We start from the raw sequence: 24,498 nt of genomic DNA, 5'->3' as shown, positions 1-24,498 counted from the left end.
CCTGCTGGGAGCGCTGCCCGGGGCGGGGCGGGGCCCTGTGGCCGTATGCGTATGTACACTGAGGGCGGTGACGGGACCCGCGTCCTCCCGCCGCCCAATGAGCGGCCGCGTTAGACGGCGGGGGCGGGGCCCGGCGCGGGGGCGTTTGGATTCGAATACGCGTCGCGACCCCGAGGGGCGGTGGCGCAGGCGCAGTGTGCGGTGAGGCAGCGCTGCCCCCTAGCGCCGGGGCGCGGCATGCCGGGCGAGGAGGAGGAGGATGGAGAGCAGGGGATTGGGAGAATCGCAGCCCCTTCCCCGCCGGCTGAGGAGGGGGACATCCGGCAGCGCTACGAGGAGCTGTGCAGCAGCCTCAACATGGACGAGCGCGCCCGCTCCGAGGCCTGGCTCAGCTACCAGAGCATGAAACGCAACTACACTCTGGAGGTGAGGCGCGACTGGCCTGGGGGCAGTGCGGAGGCGACCGGCGCTGGGCGGGTAGCCCAGCGGGAGGGAGAGGGTTAAGTGGGGGGGAGGGAAGGGGACGGACCTCGAGGCGTGGTAGCCTCTCCCTCACACTGCCCCTTGTGAAGTGCCGTCGGGGCGTTACCCTGCAGCCGAGCGCGGCCGCGTTCCGCCCCCTGCCCCGCAGCGCGGTTTCGGCGCGGCCCTCAGCCCGCCGAGCGCAGGGGGTTGGCTCCTCAGCCTCGGGGAGCGCCGCTGAGGGACATTGCTTCTCGCGATTGCGGTGCTCGCCCGCCGGGGAGCGCAGCTGCCCCGCTCCCGGCCCCAGCTGTGACGCGCAGGGGCTGCCGCTGCCAGGAGGTGCGGGGAAGCCGCACAGCGGCGATCTCCGGCTCTGCAAGTGGGAAAATAACGTGATCCTGAGTCACTGCAGTGAAAAGGTGTTAAAAGCTATCGTATCGCTGGGGTCCTGCTTGCGGCTGTTGCGCTGACAAGAGCACTTTAGTTGTCTCAGTGTAACGCTTGTCAGTAGCTGTGCAGTTGCCCACGTAAGATGCTTTTCAGCGCTGTTACAGCAAACTTGGTTTTGTGAACGTGACACACGGCCCCGTACAGGTTTTGTAACATCATTCCTCAAAACACTAACCCAGAGTGGCGCATCCGCTGCGATCGGGAGATGCTTGTTACCGGGTGGGTTTTCCAAAATCAAGGCGGCTGTTACGATAAAATCCTGGAGTCACCTGGAATTTTTCAGGGCTTCCCATCCCATGAGCCGGCAGCTCTCAACGCAGAGTTACAGGAGGCTCCGCACGGGCGGTGAGCGGATGGCGAGCCTGCGGTGCCTGGAGTTGTGTGGAGGAAGGAAGTGAAGTGGTGTGGCCTGAAAGCGCCTCTGTCACACTCTGCCTGTAACCATCGGAAACGGGCTGGAAAGCTCAGAAAGAGCATTTGTGTTTGTCTCTAAAGTATGTGCTCATCTGGCCCCGGGATACCACGTAGCCTAAGAAACCCACAGCATCGAATTCAGTGTTCTAGTGCCCACACCCCCTCTTTTCACTGGCCTTCTCCAGTTAAAACATTGGTTTTTAATCGAAGAGAGAGCATTAGATTTAAAAAGTTTTAACTGGAATTAATTTCTGGCTTGAAGTACAGGTTGAGTAACAGTTCTGTTGTGCAATACAGAAAAAAAAAAATGGAAACTATGTTTTTTCTGTTCTGCTGTCTGTTGAGGGCAGAATGTTCTGATTGTAAGGAACTGTAGCTTTTGCATATATTTTTTTAACACCAAGGCAGTACAGAATGTTATGATAGGTGAAGAGCCACAGTAAAAAGATTTTGTTAACTTTGGATCAAGAGTGACATTTATACACGTAACTAGTAACTGCAGTTTTAGGTTTGACATAGTTCAATGTTAAGTATCAGTTTAGCGCCCCTGATTTTGTTGTAGCTAAAATCATAGAGTAGCTCAACATAACTTTGAAACAGCAGCTCAACACTGTCACTGCTTGAACTTCATTCATTTAGGACACGGTCCTGGCCTTTTTCGTGATGTTGGGTGCAAAGCTGAAGAGGATGTTTTTCTTTTCAATGAAATCTTTTAGATGCTTGATGTTTTAATTCACAGGGAAATGATCTGCACTGGCTAGCGTGTGCCTTGTATGTGGCTTGCAGAAAAGCAGTTCCCACTGTGAGCAAAGGGACAGCTGAGGGAAATTACGTATCTTTAACCAGAATTCTGCGCTGTTCGGAACAAAGGTAACTTTTTGCTCATTTTTAAACACAAGATCTCAAAGACTGTTTATCAGCTTGTGAAATCTAGAAATTGAGAACAAATGCTAAACATCTGTCTTGTTTCCTGCTTTTAAAGATAGAATTTGTATCGCTGGAATCTTTGTGTAGTAAGATCATTGCCATGGAAGTAGAACAGTTCCATTTGGTCATTATTATGTTGTAAAAACACTGGTTTAAAAATCAGATATTTACTTCCCTTTCTTAAAGGCGAAAGAAACCTTTCTTTGAAAAATAATCTGTTTTGGAAGAGTGTGCAAAGTGTGAACTTCTCACATGAGAAACCATCTCTAATTGGCTTTTAAAATACTCACTTTTTTGGAAGACTTCACTTTTTACATGTTCTTGCTTTATGAAACCAAAGTGATGTCAGAATCTGATAAACAAAATTTATATCAAATGTTTATGTCCGTAAAGCACTGAATAAAATGTTCCTGAAACTATTTACTGTATTTATTAACAGTCTGATTGTATTGTAACCATTTAGCAGATTGGATAAAAATTAAAAAAGAATCTTCGTATGCAGTCTTGCTCCCCATCTGCTTTTCTGTTAGAGCTTTGCTGTTCATTTACGTAATACAGAAGTGTTCCTTTTTCATAAAAAATTAGAAGTTCAGGAATTTAATGTAGATAAATTATTTCTGTGATATGGGGTGTCAAAGATTAATAACTCCAAAAAAGTGGGATAGATAAAGGACTGAAAAATAAATGAAAGCCGAATTTATGAAGTGAAATGTACTGAAACTCAAGGGGTTTTTCATACTTTGTAGAATCTTCTCAGCATTGTAGAACTCAGAGTTTGTTCTATTTAAGTTAATAAATTATTCAGAAAAATGAGGGAAGTCTGCTTTTAGAGTAATCTGACTGTTGGAACTGATTGTGTCTTTGTGAGGAAAAAACAGAACTGTGAAACATATTTAACATAGTAATCAGCTGAGGATCTAAAAATATTTTGTGAGCTGTCATGTTTATGGGTGAAGGATGGGCTCTGAGTATGTTATCATGATTGCAGTACTGCCATCTTACCGGTAGTTTAGGAAGTAGAAATTGCAATTTTGTTAGAAAGAAAATAGTATATTTCTGCAAAAATAGCCCAGAACTTTCAGATTTAATCTGTTTGTTATTTTCAGCTTGATCGAGTTTTTTAACAAGATGAAAAAGTGGGAAGACATGGCAAATCTCCCTGCCCAATTCAGAGAACGAACTGAGAGATTAGAGAGAAACTTCACTGTTTCTGCTGTCATTTTTAAGAAATATGAGCCCATTTTTCAGGACATTTTCAGATATCCTCAAGAAGATCAACCTCGTCAGCAGAGAGGGAGAAAACAGAGGTATGTTCCTGTTATTTCTAGACTGACTTTAGAGCAGAATAGAGCAAAAATGTAATGATATTGCCTGGGTTGTAAGTTGTATTTCGAGTGCATTTTCATTAAAATATACAGTTTATACTACTCTATAATTGGAAGAGTAAACCCCTCTAGTGGCTAGCTCGGATGATAAGGCATGAAGTAATTTTGAAGATTAAGCTGGAAGATGGTGCTTACTAAGTTTTGGGTGAAGTGTATGTTAATTTTGACATTTAAACCATTCTTTACATAACCTGCTGGAGTGACTACATTAAAAAAAAAAAATATTAAGGCTGAACAAACCACTGGAGAAATTGAAAAGAATATCCTCACCATTAATAGATTTTGCCTGAATGAAAGAATTTAATACTAAATACAGTCCTACAGAGAAAACGTGATAAAGACTACTTGATTTTGAGGCTGACATGCCTATTTCACAATGTACATTAAACAACTACACTTTAAAAGCAATGTGTTATTAGACACAACGTATCTCTAATGCCGCCTTTGCTGCTCTAATGCCTTGCTGTCCTGGAGATGAGCTGCAGTATATGAAATAGCACTTCCAATAACCTGTTACATGGAAACAAGGAATGCCATGGAGTTATAAAAATTGGTGCTAGGGGAGGGGTTTTTGTTTGTTTTTAAATCCACGTACTTGAGCCTAGTTTCCAGTTGTGGTGGGGGGAGCGGAATAAAAAAATTTGGATGAGTTGATTACTTTGTCAAGATTTTTATGTTACCAAGAACACAAAGCAAACTTGCTAGCCATAAGTGTGAAATAGGAAGTCTAGTATGGTGTAAGTGGCAGTATTAAGAAATAACAGATCTTCAAGAAGTGCAAAACATTTCATTTATGAAGGAGTCTCATGAATGAGTTAAATTTTATTTGAAAGCATCTTAAACAAAGACCGGCAGAGGAACTTGGTTCTGATAATCATATAATGTATTTCAAAACTCTGTATACTGTATAAAACCCTTTACAAAATGCTTTGTTAGTACAGATACGATACTCTTGTGAACACACAGTTCTGAAAGTTTTGCCTGTGACAAGTGTATTAATGTCAACTCACTGTGTAATGTGTTCCTCCAAGAGCATATACCTGCTTATGCTGTTCAGAATGCTTTTGAGGAAGGAATTTCAGCTCTGGCTCTCAAAATATTTCAGTTGACTCTATGTACCATTTGTTGTGTGAAAAAGCAGAAAAAAACATTTTCTGGAGTTTTAAAATTAGGATGTTTATCTGTTCTTTGGAAGTAAGATTACAATTTTGCCTTAAAAGAAAACATTTAGGCCAGCCATGTTTAAAATTAAATTTACTATGATTTTCTGCTTAGGTCTTGGCCTGGTGTTAGTGAAATCTGCTGTGTTGGTCTGTCGTAGTGACATTTGGGTCATTACATGCAGGCTGACTGGGGTTCCACTTGTGTCTGTACTAAACCAATGCACAGTGTACTTCTATTAACTTTAGTCAGGTTTTTGCAGGAAGGGTGTAAGATTTTGGCCACACTGCAGTAAAGCTTAATTTTCTTTTAGAATGATTGAATGTTGTATGATGTTCTATCTGTCTTAATTCGTTGAGCTTATTGGCTGTCTTCTTGCTGTATTTTTCCCCAAAAGACGACAACCATGTACCGTGACAGAAGTTTTCCATTTTTGTTGGTTGCTGTTTGTTCATGCAAAAGGTAAGAGATTTGAAAGGGATTAAATAAAACAAACCTGGTTTGTTATTTGTTGCCGTGTATCAGTCCTTAAACACTGAATTAGGTGCAGGCATTTCTGAATTCAGAAATGGAGAAAGGGCCTTCATAGAACAGCCTGAAGATAGAATGTATTCTCTCTTAATTTCCCCAGCTGTATATTTTACCACACTACAAGTGAGTTGCATGTCCAAATAGTTTGGTAGCTTTTACGTGGAGTATTTTACAAAGTTTCCAGTGTTGTGGAGATTTATGCTGTAATTCCAAGGGAAAAAAGTACCTTAGAATTTTAGTTAATTCATATTTAGGTGGTGGTGTAATTAACATAAGGTGTATATTTATGTTTGCTGGAATACTGCACATACTGAATTTTTTTTTCCTATAATTTACTATAAATTCATCATACAATTCTAGATGTGAATACTTCATGCTAATATCACAGACAGCATTCTTATTCTTTTAATAGCCTTTTTGTCTCCCTGCCTTTTTAACAAATGACCATGCAGCAACTGTATCAAATAAACATATGCATTACTAAATAGGTCTGCATATGCCTGTCTGGCAAGGGTGTTTTTCCCTTGCATTTTGGACATAGCAGTGTATATATAAATGACTGTCTTGAGGACTCAGAATCCTTTGGAACACTTAAGGGGATCCTCTGTTAATATGCCTCTAGATACTATGTAGAAATAATGTGATGAACAAACAATATATTGTAATATATCTATAACCTTTATTGTAAAAGCAGTCTTAAAGCTAATACGAATAGCAGCGGATTTCAGCAGTTTTTCCTCGGTAATGACTGGTGGGACAAAAAGCCTCAGGAAGAAACAGGATTAAGTCCTATTTTAGGCTTAAGTTGTTTAGTCATATCACATATAGTATGAAGTCTTTCCTCATAGAACGTGCATCTTAAAAAGAGCTTCTGCATATCTGGGGCTTTATTCGCATACTGCATGGATGAGTGTTCACTGGGAATTCTGTGTAAGATAGTGTTTTGAGGGAAATAAAGACAAGATTTGTATTGCTCACTGAAAGAAAGTCTTTGTACATTCAGGTCCATGGATAAATTTCCGGAGACTTTTTATATTTTTTATAAGATAACTTCTAGTAGAAGAAAACTGATAGCTTAATTTCTACAAAGAAAAGGATAAAAGGAATTTGGGTTTGGGTTTGAGGTATGTGGTGGGGTGGGTTTTTTCCAGTTTAAAAGGGAATCGGTGCTAAGATCCCTGCAGTGTGCTGTGATTTCCATAATTGGCTGATTTTGAGGATAGGACAGAGCAGGCTGACATAGTATTGCGTTATCTGCAAATAATAATATTATTTGTTCAACATAGATTAACCTTTCTTTCTACACTGTGCCACATTGCAGAGGGTTGCCAGCAGCTCCTTTGTGGAAAAGTTACTGGCAATACTATCAGACCCCAACATCACATCTTTGTACAGATATCGTGTGGTATTGCACAAGTGCTGTACTGAACACTGTATCTTACATAGAAGATGCCTTTTTCCAATAGGCTGCAAATTCTGTTTTACTGGGGAGGAGAGATTTTTCCTGAAGAGGTGTGTTGCTTGAAACCCTGAAACACAGCACAATTTTCCTTTTTTTTTTTTCTTTTCGTCCAGAGTAGCTCTGTCCAGTAGTATGAAATACCCATTCATATCCACTGAATCCAGAGGAGAGTTAGTACTGTACTCTTATTTCCAGTCAGTCAGGACTTCTTCAGCACAGTTAGGCAGCTGAGAGAATAAGTAGGTCAGTCTGAAAACTCAAGATTTTGCTTTTCCCTTCTATAAAATCTCCATTTCTTTGGGTTGATTGGAGAGTTGACAAGGTGCAAAGGGTCTTCAGGAGCCTTCCTATTGCTGAATTATTGGCTGATATGTTTGAGTAACGAGATGACCAACTAACTACATGTTAATTAGTGAGCAGTTTCAGGCGTACAAATTAACTTTGTAGAGAATGCCATCTTGATAACATATCCAATTAAATTTTACAAGAAGGAAATTTACAGTAATTACAGACTTTAAAATTAGTGACTAGTGGTAAATTTGTTAAAATGTGTCAGCACAAAAATGGAAACGAAGTGTCAACCATTTAAGGCATTAAGCATTCCTGGTTTGTTTGCTGTGTTTTTAGGGTTGGCAGTAATGCTTATCACAGCAACCGCACATCAGTGGCAAGTTCAGGCTTGTCTCTGATGTTGCTGCAAGCCTGAAGATCATTGTGCTCACTTTCTCAGATGCAGAAAGTGCAAGTCTCATTCGTATGTCTGGTGTACTCTGCGAAGTAAGATAGCAGGTTTGGCTAACAGTACTTTAGCTGTTTTATTATTTGGTACTAGGTTGTGGAGGGCAGTAGTAGTAACCTGTTTGAAATGTCACTAATTATTTGTATGAAACTACTGGTACTGTGCAATTAGATTTTGTACTGACAGTGATGATTGCCATGCTAGACTTAATGGTTATGAAAGTGAACCTGTGTTATGTGAGTTACTTGAAGATTTTTATTGATTAAATTTTGCTACTGTATTTAGGACTTCCATTGTTTTGTTTTTAACCTTTCATGACTTGGAAATAACTGACAAATGTGTACATTTGATTCAAATTTCATGTAGACTTCATTATTTTAAATAGTTCCAATTATCTGCATTGAAATTACTTTTTTTTTTTTTTTTTTTTTACAAGCATAGAATTGGAAAATTGAAGATAAATTTGAACAAACTGCTATGTTATTGGTAGAAAAGTAACAGTAAATTAGAAAGATTCTTTAATTATATATACATTTTAATGTGTTCTAAGTGAGTTTATTACAATACGATAGATTCCTTCAAGGATTTAAACCTGTTCATAGTGGGCTCAGCTAAGTTATTTGGATCATCCCTGGGGGGTGAGGGGAAAGAGTAGCAAAGTTATTAGTATTGAAAGAGTGATAGAAAATCATCCTGTGCATATAAATTCATGGGATTGTGATTTATGGCATTAATGGTACAGTTTTGTTTTACAATCCTATTTTTAGCTATGGCCATTGCTCTAAAGGAATATCATAAACCTAAATGGTAGAGAATAATGAATCTGCGTATAATCTTTGTGAAAGGTTGTAAGAGAGTGAAGAGGTTACAAGGATTCTTTTCTACAGGAAAATAGTAAATAAAAAACACTTTAGAGTTATATGAAACAAAACTACATTGTAAACCAAATGAGAGATACCCATTTAACTCTTTCGTAAAGCACAAGAGAAATAAAGTTAGATTTATTACTGTTTATGATGAGCATGCCCCCACCAAACTTTTGTAAAGAAAACAGGTTGGTAAAGAGAAATAATCTCATGACTTTGAGTCAAATATAGATTCATGCTGGAGAATGGGAGAAATTGAAGGAGAGGCAGCACTTGTTCTAGCATATCTGGACATGAGGGTGTAGCCTGACAAAAGTTACAGTTCTTTGCAGCACTTTACACAATGCAAAATTGGGGAAAAGACAAGTCTCAGTCGTAGCACATTCTTCCCCTTTATACACTTTTAGAACAAGATTCTCCTTCAGGCAGATAGAGTAAGAATCTGCTGAAGGATGTAGCACTGCCAGACTGTGGGGCTTGTTTGGGTAACAATTTTTTCTCCCCTGAGGCAGTTGCACAATACATTTCATGCTGTTGCAAGTTATTTATGCACTGAATTATCAGATTACTGTGAATGAGGGAGTCTGCAATATCATGTTTATCAATGTTTTGGGGAGGTTTGTTTTCAAAACTATGTATATGAGTTCCTACACAATTGCTGCAGTTCCTGAAAACAAAAGTATTTCACTATTGTATTTGCTGCATTTTATCAAGTTTGTGTCTGCTTTACTACTTGCGTTTCTATCTAGATATTTACAGTCACCAAAGTCTGTGTTTCCAAGACTCTTGTTATTGATTATAATACAAATATCAACAGTTTCTTGGTTAAAAGAATTTTAAATCTATGCTAATTTAATTAATGGTTTATGTCTTTCTAATATTGAAGGTAATTTTCCTATGATCAGTGATGACTTGGTCAATTCCTACCATCTCTTGTTGTGTGCGTTGGATCTAGTGTATGGAAATGCTCTCCAGTGTCCAAACCGTAAAGAACTTCTGAACCCTAATTTTAACGGTATGTTGAAAAAAACCTGTCTTTGTCTAAAGTCTGCAACAACTTTTAAGGTTACTGAGATGAGTATGAATCTATGTGGTAGAGAATAAATCCAACAATATTGATTTGAAATATGTGGGAATTAAGGTTTTTTGCATCTGGCTATACGAATTTCTATTCCTGTAGCATAACAGACTGCTGAATTCTGTTAATAATATAGTAAGTTAAGAATTTAATTTACTATGGCAATTAACCATTGAAGGGAGTTCCCAAGTAAAAAATGCCAGTTAATGACATTTTGGTGTCAGTGAAAGAGCACGTAGTGGCACAGTATTGCTAGGGACAGTCAGACTGGAGAGTTCCTGTGAGGCAGCAGGTGGGGAAGATCCGGTGCTCAAAAGAGTGTGACTGTTTCTCATTTCTGGATTGCTGCTGTTCTTGTTCTGAAGAGAATGGAAATGTAGGTTGATTTGATAACCACAACTGCAAATGACTGGTGACTTCCCACTGAATTTCTGATGTAATTCGTTCCAGACTTAAGAGTTCAGTTTCAGTGCTGTACAGTATTTGCATTTGCTTTGTAGTGGTTTGGATGTGAACTGGGACCATTATCTCAAATCTATTTGACTAAATATTACAGTTCACAAGTGTTTGATCAACTTTCTATTAGAACTGACGTGTAATTTTTATCACTCAGTATCTATTTTTTTTAGATCTCTGACTCAAAATTGATTTTTGACAGTATTATCAAATTGAGTGGGCATTATATAATAATTCTTTCAAGGGAATTAATTAGCTTATTTTAATTTCACACTGTGTAAACTACACAGCATAGAATTTAAGTTTAATAAGGAAACAGGCTATGGATTTACAGAATTAAATAATACAGTATTCTTAATCGTAGGTCTACCTGAAGACTTTCACAGTAAGGATTATAAAGTATCATCTGATCCTCCCTGCATCATTGAAAAACTGTGTTCATTACATTACGGATTAGTTTTAGAAGCAAAAGGCATAAAAGAACATTTTTGGAAGCCATATATTCGGAAACTTTTTGACAAAAAGGTTGGCCAATTAAATTTGTGATGTAGAAAAATTTCTCTTCAGATCATTCAAAACATTTTTAGGAACTGAAATGTCCATCCTTTTTTTCATTGTCTTACAGCTTTTGAAAGGAAAAGATGAAAATCTGACTGGATTTCTTGATCCTGGGAACTTTGGAGATAGCTTGTGAGTCATTGGAGTTGTTGTTTGGCTTGCATCAGTATCCCTATGCCATAGCACATTGCACTTGCTGGACGATCTGTGTCTCAACAGCAGTAGTAGCAACTAGTTGACTTTCATATGAATGAGTATTTAAATTATTACAGGTCTGTTTGAAAGAGGAATGGTTGTTCAGGATGGTATTACTTGATTTCTTCTTTTGTTCTTCATTTTCTGTGTTTCCATATTTTTTTGGTGTATAACTCAATGGGGGCACATTGAATGAGTGACAAGTGAGAGGGAAAAAATGGGTTTGGTGACATTTTTTTTCTTTATAAACTTAGAGATGCTTGTGAGTAAGACTTACTTTCTTTTAAATGGTATGAAAATATTAAGCGTAGTTTTTGATTATGTGCTGCTGCGCAAGTTTTGAGGAGTTTCAGGACAAATATGTTCTCAGTATTTTACTATGTTCCACCTGGAGCTTTACTGACTAGAAAGCCATCAGATCTAATGGGAAAATAATGTTCTTGTCACTGTTATGTTGAAGATATTGTAGACTTCAAAAGAGCTCCAATGCTTAAGTCAGGGTTAAAAGAAGTCCTGAAGTAGACTTCAGGAGGCCGGAACTGTGTTTGATCAGTAAGCAGGTGACCAAATGCTGTCTAAATAAAAAGGGGTTTGTATCTGTCTTTTCCTTTCTCCTGTAGCAAAGCCATCAACAAGGCCTACGAGGAGTATGTTTTGTCAGTAGGAAATCTCGATGAGCGAATATTTCTTGGGGAGGATGCAGATGAAGAAATTGGAACTCTCACAAGGTGCTTAAATACAGCTTCAGGAACAGAAACAGCTGAAAGAGTACAAGTGAAGCATAACTTGCAGCAGCACTTTGACAGGGTGAGTATCACATGGTTTGTGCTGCTGGTTTTATATGGAGAATAAAATGAGTTAGTCTCTGTTTCATCACAAGAAGCAGCTACTAAAAATTACTATATTTATAGTTTAAGGTGAGTTAGATTTTGTAATTGATTAGAAATAGTGTTTACTTTTGGGGGTTTTGGATGGGATTTCTCCATGCATTTGGGCTTGCTTTGATAAAATCCACTATAGAGAATATTTAAGTAATTATCTAAAGTGGGACCTTTAGGTGAAGATTTTCAAGCACAATAGGAGAGGCAGTTCTCCACACTGTTTAGCAATACTGAATTGTCTTGCAGCTGTTGGGGCTTTCTGTACTTGTCTGTGCAGCTTCCCCTCTCTCACATCTCTGTCTCATATGCAGTTGCTTGTTTAACACATGCAAAGCCATGTTTTCTTTTGACAAATGTCCTTCAGGTGTAACTATTAACATCTGTTCACAGCCTTAGATAAAGCATTAGGAAATGGTTTTCACCCCACTTGCCTACAAGCGTGATACACAGATATGTCTTTATATATGAGTAATAAAGTAGCACAGAATACGATCTTTGGGAGGATAAAGAACACTATGTATTTCAGAATGATAAAGTGAAGAAGACCTATAATGTTACCAGAGCCTCCATGTGACTAGAGCAGCTTCCGAAAACCAGGCATTGGCTTTGAATGCAGAATGCAGACACGTATATCTATGAAAACAGAATATCAGAATATTCTGACACATGGAAAAATTCTCTTAAAGGAGGAAGGAGACAAGACAGGCACATAAAGAAAGGTGTAAGCTGTATTAGCACAATTAGGGCAAAAGGGTGAAACAGCCTAGGTCACTGAATAGGTATGTTATCTTTTTCCAAAGGGAGAGCTGGTTAATGGCTTTCAGTATTCTAGAGAGAAAAGGTCAGAGTAACCATATCGGCAAAAATAATGCAAATAGCTAATTCTTCGCTGCTGATCTATTATAAGAAATAATCAACCACCAAGTTGTGCTGCGTGCCAGACTCATGTAGGTTTCTGTCGTGCTGACACAGGGTGGCCTGTACAACACAGCAGCTTGCGGCTGCAGTGCTTAGGCTGCTGCGTACTCTGGCTGTCCAACGTAGGGCTGGGGGAACCATGTTTCTGGCAGGATGTGGAAGCAGAAATAAACCACACTTAGGAATGTGGAGGAAAAACAGGAGGAGCATTGGGAGCTAGACTTCATGGTAAAAAGACAGCAAAATGTAATGCATTTATTAAAATAAGGAAAATATCTCTTGGTTAAATGATTGTATGGTTAGATAATTAGAAGATGCATTGGGTTTGCATTTAAGGAACATCCTTGATGTTAAATAGTTTTGATGTGATGGCTTGACCTGATGCAAATGAATTAAAATGCTAATCGGGAGGATTAAGCATTAAACCTGCTGAAAGGAAACCCTGGCTCAGTACACTTTCCCTGTGAGCTACACCTGCCTTCGGTTAGGAGGAGACTGCTGGGTGTTTAGGGTTTTTTGATTGGCCTGGTTGTTTCAGTTCCCACCCAGTACTTGGATTTCAGTGTGAGGTCACATCCTCCCTGTTCACCTTTATATAGTACTGCTCAATACAGACACGCCTGTCACTGAGGGCTGTTTTCTGAGACATCACTAGTTTGGGCTGTTTGATACTCAACCATTTTTCCCACACATATATCCTAACACGGGGTAAGAATTCTGCAGACTGACACTTCTGTGGTTATGGCCTGTGTCTTAATTTTTCTGACAGTTATATGCTTAGTTTTTTGTATTTTTAGTCCAAATCACTCAGGATTACAACCCCGCTAACTGGCCGCAAGTATATTAAGGAGAGCAACCCGTATGTGACACCTGTTTCGATGGCAACATACAGCTTAAGCCGCCTTCACACGATGCTGGCAGGGCTGAAAAATGCCCCCAGTGAAAATCTGGAGCAAATACTCAGGTAAGTTTGATGTTTAGCTACCAAACAAACCTGTTCTTTAAAAAAGTTTAGTTTTAATAGCAAATGTTAATGCTGAACAGTGGGATTGGAAATGTGAGTCAGTCTTGAAAGGCTATGGAGTAAAATAGGACCTGGAGAGATATTTAAATATCAAGGACATTGTTCTCTTTATTTAGATACACTTGACCTTAAGGGACTCATGGCTGTAAAAACATACCACATTTAAAACCCAGCAGTTCTGAGCGTCTCTAACAACAAACTACTAATATAAAATGTCAAGACTTTTCTTCTTCCTACTTAGCAAATCTCACCACCTAGCAAATGGCTCCCCTCTGTAGGAGATGCAACATAAAATTTATTCTTCATGGAGATAAACTGTTGCTTCTGGTACAATGTATTAAAAATAAATTTTTATATCATGTGGAAAATGTTTAAATATTTGACCCTGATCAACAAAAGATATGTATATTTACATATGATGTATATTTACTACCGAAGATGCGTATACAATAATAATAATATGCTATGGCCCTTTTACAGTACAGATGCAGTTAGGGCACCTATGGGTATGTTCGTATTGTTCTGCAAGATATTTACAGTTTCAAACTTTCATCATATTGTAAAAATAGTTACAGGTTTGGGTTTGTTTGGTGGTTTATTGGTTGTTTTTTTCTTAGCAGGAATAGTATGTTGACCATATTTTTATTTTCAGGTCATGTTCCAGAGATCCTTCTCAATCTATTGCCGACAGAATAAAAGAAATGCATGAAGTATACTGCCAAAGCATGCAGGCTGAAGGAGAATTCAGTAATTTTTCCAAAGGTGGGAAACATTTTACTTATACAGATAAGAATTTAAATGCTTTTTAAGTAAGTACACTAATCTCTTGTAACTACCTTTCAGGTTATGCTTTAGCACAAGTGTCTTCTCTATTATTTTTGTCTTTTCCTGTATTATTGAGACTCTGCAAATTTCAACCCTGCATGCAAATTTATCATCAGCCTTAGCTTAAATCACTGGAATTTGATGATACTTTCAGTTCTACAGAAGAAATGAAAAGCACTGTTAAGGGGAGCACCTTCTTGATCAAACATAAAGATAATTGTGATGGCATGGATTTCTGTGACAGTAATTACTTGTAGTCTTTACAAACCCTACAGCAAGTTGGATCCATTTAAGTATACTTTCCAACATATTTCTTAGCTTAAAATATGTAGATTAGAGCAATGTTAGGGATTGTTCTTATAGATGGTGTCATCATCAAAATCTGAGTTTAGTAAAAAGTTATTCTGCATTCAGGAGCCAGTGCCAGCACAGGAGAGGGATTCCTAAGTTATCTTTAAATTAACTGGTTTAGTCCTGAAAGTACTGTAGCCACAGCAGCACAGAAGTCCACCCAGACTACTAAATAGTTGTATCTCTGTAGCTTAAGATATAGAATGTAATTCTTTTATTGCATTTCTCAGTACTGTTCCTACTTAAAATTCCTGCAGATGTTGCTAGTAAGCATTTTCGTCGTGCTGAGGTGCTATACTTCAAGGTCTTGGAGTCTATCATTGAACAAGAGAGGAAGAGACTGGGAGACACTGACTTATCTGTAAGGAAAACTAATCAAATTGTACCTCATTTCTAAAGTTGGACCTACAGAAAAGAAAACCAAGTGTAGAGCACAATATACAGCTCTGTAAATTTAGGTTAAATCTCTGAAACTCTGAATGAGGGTAAATCTCTGAAATACTGAATGGAAGAAAACTGCACAATCATTTGTGTGTGTAAAGATAAAGATACATGATATTTTTAATGACTGAAGATGCCTCATTTTGGAGTCTGTTCTGTCTCTTATCAAATAAGATCTCTTTCAGTAAGCTATATAATCTCGCTGTTGAGGAAGAATAGAAAGTATTTTTTTATTTTATAGTTACACTGTAAATTAAGGATTAAAATTTGCAACCCTCTTGCAGGCAATACTGGAGCAGGATGTGTTTCATAGATCGCTGCTGGCATGCTGCCTTGAGATCATTACCTTCACCTACAAGCCACCTGGAAACTTCCCATTCATCCCTGAAATATTTGACATTCCAGTGTATCATTTTTATAAGGTAAAGTGTTTGATAGCTAGAAATGCTTATCCAGTCATGAGTAAGTCATGTTAATGTACACACTAACCCTTCATGCTCAGCTTTGCTTTGTCCCATAATGAATAAATATTACACAAGTGTCTGACACTCTGGAGGCAGTCTGGAGTTCAGTACATTTAACAGTTAACACAGTGTTAGCAGTTTAACACAGCAGCAATATCCCTGTATCCATATAGTAATTGCTGGATTATCATTGTATCATAAGCTACTGTTGCAGCAATTCTGCAATAGTGCTTGAAGTGAAGTTTTCGTTTAGAAAGATACAACTATCTGTCTTCTGATAAAAGTGTAAGCTAGCATCTCCTTGAGTCACAGTGATGCAGCATTAATGTTTCTAACAGTCTCCTCTTCCTTGAAAATCAAGAGTTAGATCTTTCTGCAAGAAGAAATGCATAAAACATATATATTACATTGATCATAATTATCCACCTTGCAGGTAATAGAGGTTTTCATCAGAGCAGAGGATGGCCTTTGTCGGGAAGTAGTAAAACACCTCAATCATATTGAGGAGCAGATCTTGGAAAGCATGGCCTGGAAACAAGAATCCATAGTGTGGGACAGAATCAGAGATAATGAAAACAGGGTTCCTACTTGTGAAGAGGTAAATGCTTCTTTCTATGTGTTACATAGTTGTCCCACTCAGACAGGACAGTAGAGAGAGGACGTTATACCCTGAAGAAGAGGCTCTGTATGTCCAAATCTTAGTTTCACCCTACAAGGTGCTCAGTCCTGAGGACACAGAAGTGTAGTGTGCTCTGGTTTATTCATGTACAGCACTACAGAGATGGCCAAAATGCAGAAATGCAGCCAAGGTGATTATCACCCAGTATCTGCGCAGCGTAACAGAACAGGGAACAAAATGGCCAAGGAGGGGAGGTCTGGACCAGTCACTTGTGCTTGAAGAGGCTACTAAACAAGAGGAAACATGGTAAAAAGTAGTTTTAATCTTAGTCACAGAAAGATTGTTACAGTACCATATCTTCCCAAGTAGAACAATAGCTACAAAGTTTTAGTTAGGCTGATGGTAAGTTTTCCAGCATTTTTTTTTTCCATGCAGTTTTGCTGTTCAGAATTGGTAGTACAGAAGCTTTTAAAAATGTGTTATGTAGTCACTCTGTGGTAGAGACACTCTACTAACAGTATGAGTATTGTAGGTAATGCCACCTCACTATTTTGAGAGATCTGCTGGGAACAGTGTTGTGGGTTCTCCGCTGACACCCAGACGAATAAGTGAGGTCCGTGCTGAAACTGGAGGACTAGGGAAAGGTAAGGCTTTTGAAAGTATAGCATACTTCCACTTCTTAAACCATGGCTTTAATTTTTCATTTAAGTAAGTGGTGTACAGCAAGGAATCTGCTCTAATGTCAAGGTACAGTTAATTGCAGATACATTGTACATGGCATTTCTAGTTCAGCTCACATAGATATGTGATGCATTCATTAATTTCAGCATGAACAAAATGCTGTTTTCAGAAAGCTATGTATATGAACAGCATGTATATCTGCATACATATATATGTGTTAAATAATACTTAAGCATATATGCTACTTATGTTCTTATCGGTAGCACTTGAACAGTTTTGCTTTACTGTTAACACCACAATCAAAGCTCCACTTACATATTTAGTTATGTGAAGTCTCAAACCTTTTCTCTGAAAAATAAAACATAATGCATTAGCTTAGAAAAATACGAAACAGTATTATTTGAGATGAAGTCATCTCTAAAAGCAATCTGTAAGGCACAAAGAAAGACATGAATTGCTGGGCATGACATGTTTTGGTACTCCTTAGATTCCTGTCATGTATTTGTATAATATGGGATTATACAACAAGAGTTAAATATATGTGTGTGTGTGTTTGTTGTTTCTTAATGCACAGGCCTTTCATCCCCTTCGACCACCCTGTATGACAGATACAGCTCACCTACAGCCAATCCTACAAGGAGAAGGCTGTTTGCAGATAACGATAATACCTCTGACAGCGGCACTCCAGTGAGAGTTTCCCAACAGCCCATGGTGAATACAGTGCCTGTGCAGAACATGAGTCCTGAAGCGATGTCAGTAACTCCAGTGCCTGGCCAGACACTGGTTACAGTGGCAACTGCTACCGTAACCGCCAACAACGGGCAAACCGTGACAATACCAGTACAAGGTGAGAGAAAAGCTACCATAGCATTACTGGAGCTTGCTCCCATCAGAGTATTAGGACACAGTAAGGAGGAGGGGGGAACAGTACACCAGTGGAGAAAAAGGATTCCTAATTGCGGAAAAACTGTTTGAATAGATGAGCAGAAGTTAGAACATGTATACAAGGATATTCTCACTGCCAGCGTTTGCCTTCTAGAACTGAGTTATTTCAGCCAGCCTGCCTTCCTGAACTGGCAAGGGATGGAGGTTGAATTAATATAAAAAAACTTGGTTCAATTTCATTATCTTCTAGTATTTTGATGAAACAATTTCATGTATAAGGTACTAAATATATAGCTGTAAGCAACTGATAAAATTAGTTGCTTATAAAATACTGAATTTAAAAATAAAAATTAAACAACCAAAAAAAAACCAAAAACCACCCCACAACACACAAACAAACCCATAACTATCCAGAAACACCTAGCCACCCACAACTTGCTCTTACTTCAGACTCTTTTCCTTAAATTACAGGTATCGCCAATGAAAGCGGAGGAATAACTTTCTTCCCAGTCCAGGTAAATGTGGGTACCCAGGCTCAGGCTGTCCCTGGCCCCATTCAGCCCCTCAGTGCCCAGGCGCTCACAGGTACCTTGAACACCCAGGTGACAGGGGCTACGCTGCAGTTGCCCAGCCAGGTCACCGTGCAGCAGATCTCTCCTGGAGAGCAAAGGCAAACCCAGCCCTTTGCCACTGCCACATCCGTCAGGCCACGGAAGATGAGCTCGCTTTCACTCTTCTTTAGAAAGGTAATTTTCTGTCTGATTTGTGCTTTGCTTAAGTTAATATTTTGGCAAGTCTTCACTGATTTTTAAAATATGTAATTATTACTACTACTACTAAAAGAATATTCCATTTCAACGTTAATCTGTACCTTTTGTCTATCCATACGCATACCTGGAGAGTAGTTTTCTTATGCAGGCAACTTCTCACTAGCAAAGGAGTGGACTCTCAGACCATAGTTGTGAGGTAGATTCTGTACGCATCCAGCAGGTACTTGAAGGTGTCCTTTTTCTTTAAGGCTCTGCAAAAGAAAGAAATTGACCTTTGAGACACTATGTTTTATGAAATACACAGCAGTTGCTGTAGGCTGTACAGTGCCCCTCCTGTGCTCAGGACAACTCAGATTTTAAGCTTAAAACAAAGGTTTTCATAGAACCAATTCCAGAACTGAGAACATCTGTTTCTTTTAAGAAAAAAAAAAAAAAAAAAGGAAAAAAAAAAAAGGAAAAAAATTTTGCTCTTTTTTTGGCTTATCGTTCGCACAAGTTTTACAGGGTGTGTGCAGGTCTGAACTGCTATTGAGCTGGGTGGGAAAAGCTGTATTGCTGAGTCCTGAGCAGTCTCCCTTTCCACAGGTGTACCACTTAGCTAGCGTTCGCCTGAGAGATCTTTGTGTCAAACTTGATGTATCCGATGAGCTGCGGAAAAAGATCTGGACATGTTTTGAGTATTCCTTGGTACACTCCCCTGAAATCATGATGGACAGACACCTGGATCAGCTGCTGATGTGTGCCATCTACATAATGGCTAAGGTAAGGTGTGAATAAAAAATCCAAACAAACAAAATACTTGCCTAAGACTTACTGTTCCAAACATTACAATTCCTCAAAAAACAAACCATCAAACAAACAAAACCAAAATAAACAAAAACCAAAAAACCCCAAACCAACCAAACATCACAGAGAACCACCCCCAAACTACTAAAAACACCCACAGAAAAATCATTAACCTTTTCTGTCCTTCTCCTCATAGGTGACCAAGGAGGACATATCCTTTCAGAACATTATGCGCTGCTATCGAACGCAACCACAAGCCAAGAGCCATGTAAGTACAGTTCATATTAAACAGCACGGTTTATTAAATGCCTTGGGTCTATTTTAGGAATGGATCTCTTTCTGAAGTAAGAGCATTCAATGACTGCAGACTGTGAGCCATTCTTACCAGACAGCAGTTGATCCAAAATCCTGCACTACTGAAAGCTTTTCATGCGAGACTAAACCTAAAATAGAAAATAGCTTCACTTAAAATTGCAGAGGTAGTGCCTTTTGGATACATTCCTCTCAGGAGGTTGTCTTTTCCCCTGTAATTCAATACCATAATGAGTTTCTAAAAAGCCAATGTATCATGCAAACAGTTGTTTCGTGAGTACTAGCTGCCTACTTGACCATCCTCCCTTTGCTGTGCTCCTCCTTCTCCCTGCAGGTATATCGGAGTGTCCTGATAAAAGGCAGGAGATGTCGACGCCACTCTGGGAGCAGTGACAGCAGCAGCCAGCAGAACTCACCTACAGACAGAAGTAAAGAGAGGAATAAGGAAAGAAGTGAGTGATTCCCAAGTCTAGAAGTTTGGGTTTAATTCCATTTCCAAAACTGTGTGTATAAAGTAAGAGTTGGATTTTGTGTCACTCAATCCCAAACAGTTCTTCTTTGCTAAACTTGGACACAATTGAGGAATATATTGATACTGTGTAAGAGTTGTTGTAACTCAGGGTTAGTGTTATACCACTTTAATGGTTTGGAATCCATCACCACATGCGCTTCCCTGTAGAGTTTACCACGGTGGCTGGCCTGAGCTCTTGGAGCTCAGTCTGTACAGAGAACACCTCTTTGAAGAAAGGAAGGAAATCTGTGCTAGTCTGTGCTCACAGGTACTCTTTTACTTACCACAGTCATGGAGCTGCAGTAGTTTCTTTTGCAGCAGCTGGCTGTCTCCAGAGACAAAGACAAAACCAGGCACCCACAGCACATCTGATAGCTCTGCAGAGGCTTTTCCTTGACATTCAAACCCACACATTTTCCTTTAGTTAACCTTTGTAAAGAAAAGCTAATTAAGTAATACTGTTTATTCCTACCACCAGTTTTCAAGGTACTAAGGGCTAAAAAAAGCATACTGTTCCCAACTTGAAATGGTGCCATTTGCAACAAGATAGAGCTACTGTTAAAAGTGCAGCACAAATGTGGAGTTGTAGCTCTGCTAATACTGAGACTGAGCTTATATAGAAGAGCCACTTGTTTATCCAGTAAGAAGTTAGAAATCAAATGTGCTTGTGTACATGTCCTCAGCACCACACTGCTTTGTTACGGGGCTGATACTGCTTCTCTGAAGGGAAGCTGCTATGGGAACCACATCAGCCTTGCTGATGCTGACAAGACTGGATTGAGGGTTGCTGTGCTGTGATTTAGGGTTGGGGAAGGCAGTGGCTGTATAGGGCTGAACACTGGATGGAGGCGACCAGAGTGAGTGAAGGGGATGTGACTGAGCTCAGGAGTTGCTCCTCATTGCAGGCAGCAGAGACTCCAGCCCCGTGATGCGATCCAGCAGCACCCTGCCTGTCCCACACCCCAGCAGTGCCCCCCCAACCCCAACCCGGCTGACTGGGGCCAACAGTGACACCGAGGAGGAGGAGCGAGGGGACCTTATACAGTTCTATAACAACATCTATATCGAGCAGATCAAAGAATTTGCCCTGAAGTACACCTCAAATGCAGTAAGTAAATTCTGTGCTTTTCAGTTGTTAAGAGATTTTTTTTTACTGTACTGCAGTGAAGTGCTCTTAGTTAACTCCACTGCAAACAAACTCCAGAGATTGTATTTTTATGACATCAATTCATCTGAAGGACACACTCTGCTGCTAACACACCAAAGACTGTCAGCCCCTATTAGCTGTTTCCTCCTGTATGCAATAGACAGCACTGAACAGTGTCTGCTGCCAGCCTCAGACAGCATTAGAAAAATAAATCAAAAATAAAACCCCAAAAACCACCAATCTGGCCAAATAACATGACACAGCTTAGGTCTGTTCTAAACGTGTATGGTGTGACAGCAGTTGGAAAAACTGAACAGAGCTGAAAGTGACCACCTCACAGAAGCTGTGCTTTGCAGTGTGCTTTTCCCTCTCTCTGCAGACCGACTCCCCTCCTCTCTCACCCTACCCGTTCGTGCGGTTGGGCTCCCCTCGCCGTGTGCAGCTGTCCCACAAATACCCCGTGTACATCTCACCACACAAAAATGAGTCCGCGCTCTCTCCTCAAGAGAAAATCTTCTACTACTTCAGCAGCAGCCCATCTAAGGTGAGGCCGAAGGGTCTTAGTTTGCTTTTGTAAATCCTTAATTCTACCTTTTCTTCGTGGTAGTGAAACTGGAGAAGGTTGTGCCATGCACCATTCTGTTTACATGGTGTAACACATGCTTTCTCATCTGACCCTCTTCCAACTGCCCATTCAGGCATCTAACAAGTTGTAAAGCAATTAGGTGCCCATGAGTATTGTGTACTTTTTAGTGTTACTCTTTGTACTGCAACACAAGAAAGACTCAGGAGGCCAGCGACGGTAGCCTTTGCTTTCAGGTGACAGATGGGTTCCTTGGTGTGGAGACTATCCAAAGAAAACACCAAGTACAGTCATGTCCTCTTACATGCCTAGTGGGGGAAACGTCCTCCAGCTCTTACCATGAGAGGACGAACCAGGGGAATGTGTCCCATCATCCCTGGGTACCACGAACGAAGCATAAATCTTCCCTGGGAAGCATCTTCAGTCTTCATAGAAATCATGTACCTATGGTATAAGGTAACATAAGTATGGGTGGAAGGCCTGTCAGCATTCCATCCCCTGGCACTGTTCAAGGCCAGGCTGGACAGAGGCTTGGGTGACATGGTCTAGAGTGACACATCCCTGCCCATGGCAGGAGGGTTGGAACTAGATGATCCTAAGGTCCTTTCCAACCCTAACCATTCTATGATTCTATGTGTTGAAACAACAGACTTCCTTGAGGAAGACAGCAGCATACTCTGGTAATGGAGAGAGCAGGACAGTGATTAAGAAGGTTGGTCTGTCATAGGAAGCACTGTGTGCAATGTAGATCTCCAGAAACAAAGCATATGTGACCCCATTGTAATGCAGTTAAAACAAGTTAACCTTATATTCAGGTAGTCACAATAATGAGAGATTAATTCTACTTTTTTTCCCCCCTTCTCCGTCCAGAGGCTAAAGGAAATCAACAGCATGGTTAGAACTGGAGAAACTCCAACGAAGAAGAGAGGCATTCTCTTGGAAGATGGAACTGAAGCACCAGCCAAGCGCATCTGCCAGGAGAATCACACTGCTCTGCTAAGGCGGCTACAAGACGTAGCAAATGACCGAGGCTCTCACTGAGCCCAGTGTTCCAGCACAGGTATTCCTTCCTTGTTTCCGTCCTTCCCTGCAGCTCCACCAGCCAGGCTGTGTCACCCAGCACATGGGGTCACCAGGCCATGGCACATGTCCTCAGCCATGCTCACCTCTGCCCCATGCCTGAGCCAACCCCAAGGCAAGTGGCCCAGCACTAGGCCTTGGCTGCAGAGCAGTGAAGAGCATTATCTTGCTTGGAGAACACACCCCTAATTCCACTCTTTACCGTGGAGCAGGTATTTACCTACATTTGCTCTGACCTGTGCTCTCACCCTGTTTTTACCAGTGCTTCAGCTTGGGACTGGGAAGTTACCATGTGTCAGATCTGGGTGCAGTGGTCCCACCCAGCTCAGCAGTGCATTTGTTTTTAAATAAAGACCCCCACAAAACCAATGACTTAAAAGTGATATCCATAGGAAAGTCCAGTTCAGCTTGAAGAGGTAAGATGGGGAATAGCCTGTTGGAGACCCAAAGGAAGCTCCAGCTGGATTGTTTCCATAGTCAGGATGTTCTTTGTGCCTCTGAAAGCCACCCCGCTGTTGAAGTGTCAGACACTGTCTGAGCCAGGCAATGCTCTGGACTGAGCTGTGAGCAGCAGACAGCACTTAGGGTTGGGCTGTGAGCATTAGCGCCGCCTGTGAGGCAGATCTCTTCGGCTGTACATTGGCAATGGCACTTTCTCCTCCATATGAATAGCTGTTCCAAGGCTGACTGCAGCACGCTCTGCAGTGAAGCGAGCTCACTGTTATATTTATTTTCCAATGGGCAGCCTGCAGCTCCCTGTGGCAGAGAAGGGCGCTGAGAATCACTGCAGTGCACTCAGCCTGCTGGCTTTTGTCAAGGAATTTTGTATGTTTGTAATGTGCCTCCAGATTGTTCCCAGGAATTTGGGAGCTGCCCCCCGCTTGCACAGCAGGAGGACGGTGGTGTACAGCTCTGGAAACGCTTATTTCTAAATGGCAGGGTTGGGTTTTTAAATGAAGTAAATCAGGCTTACTCCAGCAGGGTAAGGAAGCGGTGCATCCACTGGACTTCCTGGTGAGTTTCATTTAAAATAGTTCTAAGATGCATTAAACACACCAGCAATCAGCACCATTCACCCACTGACTCCTTACCATTGGTGTACAAGGCACAGGGGTGCTGTTAATGCACCATGCAGCCCACCCATATTCTAGCGGGTTTTGTAAGCAGAAATTAAAAGCTCCGAGTTACAAGTAATTCCTACTCCTCTGAATAATGGGAAAATTTAGGACTTAATTCCGCTGTAAATTCTGTTAAAATAAAATAAAAGCATCTTTTGTTCTTGCCTGCATAACAAAAAGGCTGAAGCTAAGAAATCGTGTAGATGTTTCTGTAAAAATATTTATGAACTCGTCAGACAATTCTTGATACCAGTTACTTTACTTCGTATGAAAATATTGCAAGTTATTTTTCAATAAAGAATTTATAAGCTCCCAATTCTATGTTCTTTTGTGAAAAAGCAGCGTGTGTGCACAGCCAGAAACAGGCAGTGGCCCTCAAGCACCAGTTAGTGCAAAACCTAAATATCAAGACAGC

At 40.4% G+C, this 24,498-nt stretch overlaps 1 protein-coding gene across 2 annotated transcripts; it reads left to right on the top strand.

The window, feature by feature from the left end:
- Positions 1–101: 101 nt before the first annotated feature.
- On the top strand, positions 102–24,498 carry RBL2 (RB transcriptional corepressor like 2). Of its 2 annotated transcripts, XM_080636746.1 has the most exons (23): positions 299–426; positions 1,199–1,409; positions 2,069–2,199; positions 3,363–3,563; positions 5,200–5,264; positions 9,287–9,415; positions 10,299–10,459; positions 10,560–10,624; positions 11,308–11,494; positions 13,284–13,450; positions 14,163–14,272; positions 14,944–15,047; positions 15,412–15,549; positions 16,025–16,189; positions 16,743–16,854; positions 17,466–17,738; positions 18,248–18,522; positions 19,132–19,308; positions 19,529–19,600; positions 19,979–20,096; positions 21,061–21,263; positions 21,682–21,846; positions 22,756–24,498. In XM_080636746.1, exons 4-23 carry the CDS (start codon positions 3,385–3,387, stop codon positions 22,924–22,926), a joined length of 3,036 nt encoding a protein of 1,011 aa, XP_080492872.1. In that variant the 5' UTR covers positions 299–426; positions 1,199–1,409; positions 2,069–2,199; positions 3,363–3,384; the 3' UTR covers positions 22,927–24,498. The 2 variants fall into 2 exon arrangements, with proteins under 2 accessions (XP_080492871.1, XP_080492872.1); XM_080636745.1 differs by lacking the exon at positions 1,199–1,409 and having other exon boundaries at positions 102–426.

Source organism: Psittacula echo (assembly GCF_963264785.1).
Source record: "Psittacula echo genome assembly, chromosome: Z".
NCBI classification, from domain to species: Eukaryota; Metazoa; Chordata; class Aves; order Psittaciformes; family Psittacidae; genus Psittacula; species Psittacula echo.
Note: the sequence above shows the minus strand (reverse complement) of the source record. Positions and strands in the feature narration are given on the sequence as shown.

Bases quoted from the DNA above. Each gene is read 5' to 3' on its own strand.
- RBL2 (XM_080636745.1), top strand. From the start codon at position 238: ATGCCGGGCGAGGAGGAGGAGGATGGAGAGCAGGGGATTGGGAGAATC. The intron at 18,523-19,131 runs GTAATTTTCTGT...CCCTTTCCACAG, and splicing joins TTTCACTCTTCTTTAGAAAG to GTGTACCACTTAGCTAGCGT. The intron at 19,309-19,528 runs GTAAGGTGTGAA...TTCTCCTCATAG, and splicing joins CCATCTACATAATGGCTAAG to GTGACCAAGGAGGACATATC.